Here is a 9,723-nt window from a genome sequence, read left to right on the forward strand (position 1 = left end):
AACAAGCAGCATGTGAATATATTGTTCTTAATTAAATCCATATCAAATCAATTCTGTCAATTCTGCACACTGTGAAGTCTTCTCCTGTTATTATTCCTAACAACACTTAAAAAAACTAAGATATCTGCATTTACAGACTTTCTGCTCTCTCCGTGTATTCACTGAATAATCCTTGTTTTCCACATCAGCCTGAGCATGTTGGGGAGAACTTACAAGCTAGTGACTAATACTTTAATCAATGCAGGATTCAATGAGAAGCTGCTGAATTAGCTGCTAACAATTGTCATCTGCCTCCCAGTGTGTATCACTCACAGAGGGAGATGATCGTTTTTCTTTCACATGGATTTAGCAGATGGCTGTGATGGTACTGATGTTTATAAAATGTGTTTTTTGGGGGGGAATCAGAGACAGATGTTTGTCAGTCTAAGGGTGCAAATAATATACAGTATGTTTGTTAGGACATCTTTATTTTGGCATCAATGAACTTATAAAAGCACCATCTTTGTTTCAAGCTTTAATTGAGACTGATTACACATTGAGGCCAACTGATTAGTTGTAAATAAAAGTGGATATTATGTTGTTTGTAGTCATCAGCATTACTCTTGAAATGTCTCAGCTAACATAATAACTCATCTAAAGTTAGTTTAGAACCTGGAGTGGTTCATTGCTTTGTCTTTGAAAACACACATATATAGTTGTATTAGTTTATATTTTTGTGTGTCATCAAAGGTCACAAAGACACAGGCAGCACCACTGGCCTCTCCTTTTCTTTCATAGACCAGTACCTGAAGCCACATTTAAAACTGAAGCTACAAATCAGAACTGTTGTGTATATAATGGCGGGTCGTTCAAACACTTTAGAATTCAATTATAAGAACAAAAGGTCAGCACCGTCAGTTTTAATTGGCACCTCAGTAGCATGCTTTAAAGCCCTATTCCACCCTTAACAAGACAACTTGTGCTGCGGTTATGCAATGTCAGGTTGCTTGACTAATAATGTCTGACATGCTGATCTTTAAAAATAGCCATTAGCCAATAACGCCATTGCCTTTTTAAAAAGGTTAAGGAAAAGAGGCTCTCTGTTTACCTCATTCATTTTAACTTTAGTAATACAAATATATCCACAGAAACAATTCTTTGGAAGCAGTTTCCTAAACAACTGTACTCAGAAAGTGTAAGAAATTATGTTCAGTAATGATTATTAAATAATCATTACTTTTTTAAACATTTTCTCCTGATCTGTTTTAACCTGTCCTTCCAGAAAATCTTGTCATTTTCTCACCTTCCCACAGCTACAGGCACAAATAAGTCATCAGATATAAAGAAAACAAAGACTGTAAACAGAGTTGGTTTGAACTGCTTTTGGATTGAAATACACTGTGGCTAATCCCAATGGAGCAGTGAGTTAATTAATAAGACTTTTAATAATTGATTGTGCACATTTGGCCCAGCCTTTATGAGTCTTTGGGTCAGGATCATATAACTGGAAATTAAAGCATGTAATATCTTTACTATTTAATAATTAATTATAAGTCTTAACATTACAAACAGCTGCATGTGTAATGTGGGACAGGATTGCTCTCTTCTGTCTCCTTTAATACTGTAATGGGATGTTTAGTGATGTTGACAGATGGATCATGAGGGGGGGTTAATCTTTGGTGTTCTGGGCGATGTAAGGATAGCAAGTCTCTTTCCTTAAAAGAAATGTTAAATTCTGTGTTTAATCTGGGGGTATAGGACATAAGGAAGTGAGGCAGGCTGACAGGGGAACAAAGGGACCGGGCTGACAGGTGTCTCTTGTGTCCTGCTGAGAGAGAACACACTGCAGGCTCACTGCCTGGAGCTCTTCTCCTCACCTCTGCCTCTGCCTGTCATCACTTGAGCAACACTGAGCTTTAGTGATTTACTGAGAGACTTCAAGATCCTGTGAGGAACTTTTGGCCCGTTTTGATTGTTGCGCCCCCTGTGGACAAAGCGGAACCTATCGTCTCTTTTTCTGATTTTACGCTGTACAAGTGTTAACAGTGGGTTTTTTTAACAAATAAGAAATGCCATCCTGTTTCCTTTTGAACAGTCAAGTGTGTCACGCCTTGACAGGGGCTATAGTCCACAGCTGAATGAAGAGCATTTATTTACCCCTTCTGTTTTCACAAATGACATTTAAGTAACACAAGATAATTGTAACACATATTCTAAGCGTAATTCTTCAAGGACTCAAGAAAATCTGTATGTCCAAAGTCACCATATAAAGTGTTTAAAAAAATGGCACACAAACATCTGCCGACGGAAAACTATGAGCTGCCTAAATAGTGGATATCAACGTAAGTCCCACCTCTCACAAGGCAAATAGCCAATCATAGTTAAGGATTTTGGGCTGGCACCTAGGGTGGCCAATAAGATTTCAAGAGGGGGGCTATGCCACCCCTGGTCACCCCTCTGGACACACCTCTGCTCCTTGAGAATCTTTGCAGTGGAAAAGGTAAATATAAAACGGTTTTGCCGCTTGCTGTTCATTACAACACCTGACATCTAGCCCGGTGCAACAGTCTTTAACATTTAAAATAACTATGTAGAAATAATCAGTCTGGTTCCTGAGTTCTGTTTGCTTTTTGTAGCTCTTAAAGAGGCAACAGTATTACATTTAGTCAGTTTCATAACCAGGTAAAAACTCCTCACAGAAGCTTTAAAGGTCCCATATTCTGCTTTTTCTGGTTTTATATGCTCTTTAGTGTGTTTGCCAAGTGTCCTGTGCATGTTTAGTCACATCTATGTGCAAAAATTCAAAGTCTGCGGAAACGCGGCTTCTCCTACGTCCTCCTGTTAGCTGTAGCATTAGCTGCATGTAACGCTCGGTTCTAGCCCCCCTCGATAAAAATTGTCAGTCCGACGTCATTGTCAGTGTGAGATCACTGATCTAAGTCCATTGGCTCGTTGTGGCAAGCCCTGCAGGTTGAAATTTCCGAGACGCGTGCTGAGCAACTGACCAATAACGACAGAGCGGATCGGCAGACCAATCAGAGCAGACTTGGCCCACGCGGACTCAGAGCGTAGAGGGAGCAAGGAGGAGCAGTACATGAAAACAGACACTTTTTTCAAACTTTATCTATTGTGAACGTACAAAAGTAGGAACATAGATTAAATATACGAACCCCAAAAAGGGCATAATATGGGCTCTTTAAGCTTTTATATGCATTTTGCAGGACATTTATGTTTTCTACATTATGCTGTCTATACTGATAAATAAATGCTCATTTTATTTGAATAGAAAGAAAGGCTAAACGTTTGGTTTCTATCTGCTTTTGTTCTCTTAGAAACATAATGCAGTCACATATTCTAGATGTAGTGCTGTGTTGCAGGTTTAGTATTTATGGATGAAGATGTTGAGGGATGATTTGCAGCTCCTCCAGGATATAGAATACGATTTTAAAAAAATGAAGTTGCTCATTGACTCACTCTGTGTTATGGGTGTCAATTGTGTGGAAGAGCTCCTTCAACTCGTCAGCTGTCAAGACTCCATCAGAGAAGTAGGCTTTGAATTCATCAAAGGATAGTTTCCCGTCGTCTGGGGAGAGAGCATAAAAATAAAAACTTGTCAACACACTGTCAGGACTTCAACATCCTGTGAGGTGAGGTGGATCATAGAAAAAGAATAACTATAAATCATAGATCTGTGTTTTACAGAAAATACCATGAAAATAAAAGAGACTTTAAGATAATCAGGAGAAAAGATTTTTATTCCTCCTCATTCCATTAGGAAATTTACATAATAACTTCAAAATGAGAATTTTAGTCCACCTCCTGGGGCACTGACTGGGCTTATTAAAATGCACCAAAGATCACTACCAGTTGTGTCATCAGATCAAATTTGATGGTAATCTCAAACAATGAGCTGTTTAATGCTTTGAAGCTCTACAATTATGATTAGAACAAAAAAGGCCCACACCGAGTGAAAGATTCATGACGGGAAAATAAACCGAGGTTCAAAACAAGCGGCCCCAAAAAAACACAATATCCTGCAGCAGTATTTAGATAACCAACTAAAAACAGCCTGATGTTCACACAGCTGTGGCTGCAGCTCTCTTTGTGCTTGTGGGGGATAAGGTGGCTGAAATGTAAATGTTCACTGCTGACCTGCTGCTCTCGAGGTGATGCTCGCTACGACTGTCATGTCACTATGAACGCTGCAGGCAATAGCCTCTTTTGGAGGATGCAAAACAGGGAAAATCACATGCACATAAATCTGGCACATGGTGAGTCAGTGTCGAAGAGCTAGCTAAGAAATAACTAGCTAAGAAATAACTAGCTAAGGAAACAGCAACAAACACACAGGTGGAATTCATTTTAACATAGCATACTCGACTGCCATGTCACTATGAATGACTTTAGCAATTTGAGCTTGCTTTCATGAACACTTAATATTTCTTTAAAGGCTTTATATGTGATTTTTTGATCCAGCAGCAGAACCAGCTTTTATTAAAAACACTTTTTTTTATGAAAATACTCAGGGCATACTTTTTGTCACAAGAATACATTTGCTCTAGCAGATTCTGCATCAAGATTAAATGCTACATTATGCCAAAGATTATCTAAAGCACACTCCTTGAAGAGCTTCATATAAGACGTCATACTGTGGTGTTATAGTGTAAACATTTATCTGCAAAAAACGAAAACCTGTGATTTTCTCGTTGATAAAAGTTAAGACAATTTGGTTAGATCACAAACCTCGGAGGAGCAGTTTAACATTCTGTTCATTCAAGTATTTACTTTTCTGCCATACGTTATATGTTAACCACCCTCCTACCATAATGCCAAACTATGAAGCTTCAGCTAGCTTAGCTTAGCTTAGCATAAATACTACACACAGAGTGAAAGGTAGCCTGGCTGCATCCAAAGTTGACCAGTATCTCAGCATCTTAATAATTAGTGAAAAGCAAATAGAAAAGCTAAATAGTATGGACTATTTCTTGTCAGGAGCACTTCACAGGGAACGTATTTCAGATCTATAAATGTTGTTTATATCAAAGATATGACACTTAAACATAAGTAATGTGAAAAAAAAAAATGAAAAAAAAAAGGCAGAGGAATTGAACTTCAGAATTGTTTGTAGGTGGATTTTTTTAACCAATGTTTTGAGTCTTTATGCTAAGCTAACTAGCTGGAGGCAAAAGCTCGCTATGACAAAAATTATTTGTCATAGGGAACTTTGAAGAAAGATATAAGTGCTTTAAGGCAGGTATAAGATGATTAGCCATGGTATAACTGTAATGTCAGTCGCCAGCAGACAAGTTCAGCAAATTGGAACAGTCTATCAGACTGTGTTGACTGAATAATTTAGACTTAATAGATTAGATTTCATGGCCTGTCTTCCATAAAATCGAGCTATCCACACTCTTATGTCACCTTTTCTTTTTGAATTACAAGCTTTTTACACTCTATAAGAGAGATTATTAACGCTGAGGGGAGCAGGACTAACCTGGATTCAGATCTAATATCTAAACTATGTTAGATCTGATACCACGGCATGAATATGTGAATATTTGCCTGGAACTTTTATTTTTACCCATTTACTGAGTGTGGGCTGGTGATAAATACCTCTAACTGGTGCAGGTTTTTTTTTCTCTCTTCATTAACGTTTTGATATTGGACATCCGTGTGTATGGTCATTTTCCTGTTTCCATGGAAACTGACAGAGTTTTAGCAGACAGTCGTGGCGAGAATTTCATTGAGAAAGAAAATCTGTTTTCACACATGACACAGAGAGGATGAAATAAAGTCCAAAACAGAGGAGTGAGTGTGAGTTGTTATTTACCGTTTTTATCAGCTCGCCGTAAAATCTGGAAAGGAAAAAAAGGGGCAATGTCAAAAAGGTTTCACATCATCAAAGTAAAAGTGTGTGTGTGTGTGTGTGTGTGTGTGATTGATCACACTCTAAAAAGCAGTGTGTCATTTAATTATTTATAGTCCTGTCCCAGAGTCCAGAGGAGATGAAAGGCTCACTGACGATGACCACATCAGCTTTAAAAGGATCCAAATGCCTCAAAATAGCTTCGCCTACTTTCTCATGTTGTCGGGTTGAGTCGAGTTTAGATGAAATTTCAACAGGCTTTAACACATTATCAACTCATGGGCTAAATTAACATAATACTTTGCGTGCATGATCTAGATGTTAAAAAGTAAACTGAGCATCAACACCCTTCATCTCTAGATTATCTGATTGTCTAAATGAATAAACATCCACTCACCTTCTTCTAATACTTTACTTCAAATCAGTCATACAGTTTTTCTTTGTTGATATATACATAACTCAGTATAGTTTAGCTGTTATTATTAACTTACATTTCTGAAATGATTTAGATAAACTCAGTTGAATTGAACAAGAACTTTTTTCTCTCCATCTTATGCAGCAGTAGAATCAAACAACACAAATAAATAAGCAAACTACAGTTGATTACAAAAATTAATACATTTTGTCTTTATCTGAAATTCTCAATTTTAAAGATGAATGACAGAATATGAATCAGCAGCTTCTTTAAAAATACATTATAAAAATTCATTTTTTGACAGTTTTTGTATCTCAAAGTGAGATTGTGTTACTTCCTCCTGTATCACATTTATGTAAATTGAATATTTCTGGCTTTGGCTGGTATCTCTCAAAATTCTTCTTATAACAAATAATTCTGTTTTTATTTACTTGTGTTTAAGACTTTCATGAAAATGTAATGGTAATTCAATGGCTCGTTGGATTTTCTCATTTAGATATACACACAAATCATTTAATCTTTTATATCTAAGACGTGACATCATAATATGTTTGACTTAGAAAAGACGGCGATCCTTTGGTTTTTCCCCACTATTAAATGATGATGAAGACACTTAAACAGCATCACAAATACAAAGAAAAACACACTGCATGGAGGAAACAGTGTGGATTCAACCTGTGTGTTTAATGATACAAAACAAACTGTCAGAGCTCTGTGAGAGACATCAAGACGCAACACTCTGTCGACCATTTCACCCCTGAAGACAGGCGGTGGTTTCATTCTGACATTCAGAGCCAGAAGGTAAAGCACCTGTTCAACATTGATGAGACATTTGATGTGTTGGATACACATATTTCCACTGTTGATCATTCCCAAGTGCATCCACACTCTCTGTGCGTCTCGAGCACACTGACAACAGGTTTATGTCTGAGACATCTGAAGTCGATGTGTGAGTGGAGGAATGGGGGGGAATAAAATTAGGTTCTGGTGGGTAAGAGGGAGAGGGAGAGAGAAGCATTTGGATAGGATCATTATGCACTGACATGCATGAAAGATGTGATTTTAATATTTAATCTGCCATCATGTTAAGAGATCTAAAGTACATTTTAAATTCAAGAAGTTCTCAATATAGACGTGTTTTCCAAATGATGCTAAAATGAGCATAAATTACATCAAACTTGTAACATTTCCTTCACTTGGTATTTGCTTTTGGAGCCTAACACAAAAAAAAAGATGGCCAGCTTGTAAAATTTCACACCATGAAGCGAAATTAAAGGGCAGCCTTGTCAAGTTAATTCATTCTCTGAAACAAGGAACCCTCTGTACCCTGCAAACAAGATGAGAGTCCTTATTGATTCAGGTGATCCAAAACCCTAAAAGATAGCTTTGTTTGGACTGTTAATTTCTTCTTCTTTTTTAATTAAAAAACAACAACAATCTTTATCTTTTTTTGTTTTATTACAGTCGGACATTTAATATCCTGTTTTGATTTGACAAATTAAGTTTTATGCTAAATCGAAAACAAAATGAGACGTCACTGTTTTACATTTCAATTAACACATTTGCAACAATAAGTTAGGAAATAAAAATGTTTTATTTTACTTACATCAATGAAGATCGACATTCCCTTTTTGAGCTCGATCTGAGCGCCGGGCTCCTCACACACAGACTGAACCTCCTCTGAACAATCCATCATTCAAAATGTAGCTTCAGCTGCAAACTGAAGAGGAATGTGTCCGAGTGAACCTCTTATCCTGATCAAAGCTCTACGAGTCAAAGAGAGAGACTGTCAGACAGGTGTCAAGTCCCCCAGAATACAACACACCACTTCCGACACACTCGAAACGTTTTGGGATGATTTGCGCTTTTGTTTTGAAAGAAAAAGCACCATACTTCCTCTTCTTTGTAGTGTCAGTCTTCACACTCCGACCGGTACCAAAGACTGTCCCATCCTGTCGTCCCTTCAGCTTCTGCTCATCTCAAAGCTGAGTCCAAACCTGTAACACATGTCTGTTTGACAGCCAAGTGTCACAGGTGTATACGTAGCCTGTAGGATATTTCATTGTGTTTCACACTTCAGCATCTCAATACACAGGCTCATTACCTTCTACTGACTCAAGATCATTTCATTTCATTTTGTCTTTATAGTCTTTGACATGATGAACGTGAAACATCAAGTCTCATAGTCTGGAAATTCAGTGAATTTTGCTAATTCATCCCATTAAGGGTAAAATGGGAAAATACACTTTGTGAATATAACTGAAATTGAATGATAAAAATGAATTGTTGTACATGGCAATGAATTTAAAAAGCTTGTTTTCATGTTTTGAATGTTGCATTTAACTACAGTTCTAAACTACAGAGTTATAAACTTAATTCTACGAGGTGTTCATATCGAGGTTGTAAAACTATGCAAGAGTTCCATCTACTGGAGCAGGTCAGCAGTACATCTGTAAATCCCACCAGATTAACAAACTGACCATTACAGCTTCAAATCGCAGAGCTGATACTATGGTCTGTACTGATGTCTGTAAAAGTGATGACTACGTTAAGAACGGCTGTTTTTTCTAGAAAATGTCAGCTAATAAAAACTCAGTAAAGTTGCTTAAAATCAACTCAAAGTCCACAGCTGTAGAAGCCATTCGGCAGGCTGTGGTAGATGCATGAATGCACATATTGTCTGCTTCACTCCCCTCATTATGAATTTATGGTGAGCATGCCAAGCAGGAGATTCCCTTCAGGCAATTTCATTATACTGTACACTTTCATTAATACAGGACAATGTAGGAGAGTATTACTACAAACTTTAATGTGTACTAGAGAACTTGCATTTTGAGCTACATTTTTTTTTCTTTTAACAAATAGACATTTTCATGGTGTGACATGATCTCCACTAATGTTTGATGTCCATGCCAATCATTCCCAGCGTTAAAATGTGTTGATTACTCCAGTACCAAATGTGAACCACAATTTTAAGATGCTTTCATTTTTAATTTTCTACTTTAGAGGGCTATGGTTGTAGTATTTATTTAGCAGCTGCTTGAACAGATAAATATTTGAAATGACAACATGAGCAGCCTTTGTATTATGTTTACACCAACACCAAACAACTCGAAAGGTACCCACAAAATAAGCCTTTCTTCAGTCAAACAAAACTACTTTCTGCTATACTCTGAGTACATTTTGTTGATAATATTTGGGGTCTTATCCTTTGGAAAAAAAACTCAACGCATGGCTTTTCCTGGTATTAGAATATTTCCAGAGGTTTACTTTGACCTGAGTAAAGCATGTGAGTAATTCTTTCAACACAGCTAATTATGGGATTAGTTTATTGTACATTTTCCTCCGATAAGAAAAAATTAACTAAGAGGTGCTTGTTTAATTCTTTATGCACCATTCCAACTGTTTTAAAGGCAAACACTTACCATGACACTGATCCTCAACTACAAGAGGTGAAACAACT

General features: G+C 37.2%; 1 protein-coding gene across 3 annotated transcripts in view; it reads right to left on the reverse strand.

Annotated features, from left to right (window-relative positions):
• Positions 1-8,077, reverse strand: part of necab1 (N-terminal EF-hand calcium binding protein 1) — a 174,888-nt gene extending 166,811 nt beyond the window's left edge. For 2 of the 3 annotated variants that reach the window (XR_009676093.1, XM_061059141.1), the window contains exons 1-3: positions 7,867-8,075; positions 5,810-5,834; positions 3,454-3,562 (exon numbers count right to left, since the gene is read on the reverse strand). Coding sequence is in view for 1 of the 3 variants with exons in the window: in XM_061059141.1 (XP_060915124.1) it covers positions 3,454-3,562; positions 5,810-5,834; positions 7,867-7,956 (224 nt within the window). In the remaining 2 variants the exon portion in view is untranslated. Of the gene's footprint in view, positions 1-3,453; positions 3,563-5,809; positions 5,835-7,866 lie in introns of all 3 variants that reach the window. The other variant, XR_009676094.1, reaches the window with a different exon arrangement.
• Between the last annotated feature and the right edge of the window lie 1,646 nt (positions 8,078-9,723).

The sequence above is a fragment of the Labrus mixtus genome, chromosome 16, assembly GCF_963584025.1.
Source record: "Labrus mixtus chromosome 16, fLabMix1.1, whole genome shotgun sequence".
NCBI classification, from domain to species: Eukaryota; Metazoa; Chordata; class Actinopteri; order Labriformes; family Labridae; genus Labrus; species Labrus mixtus.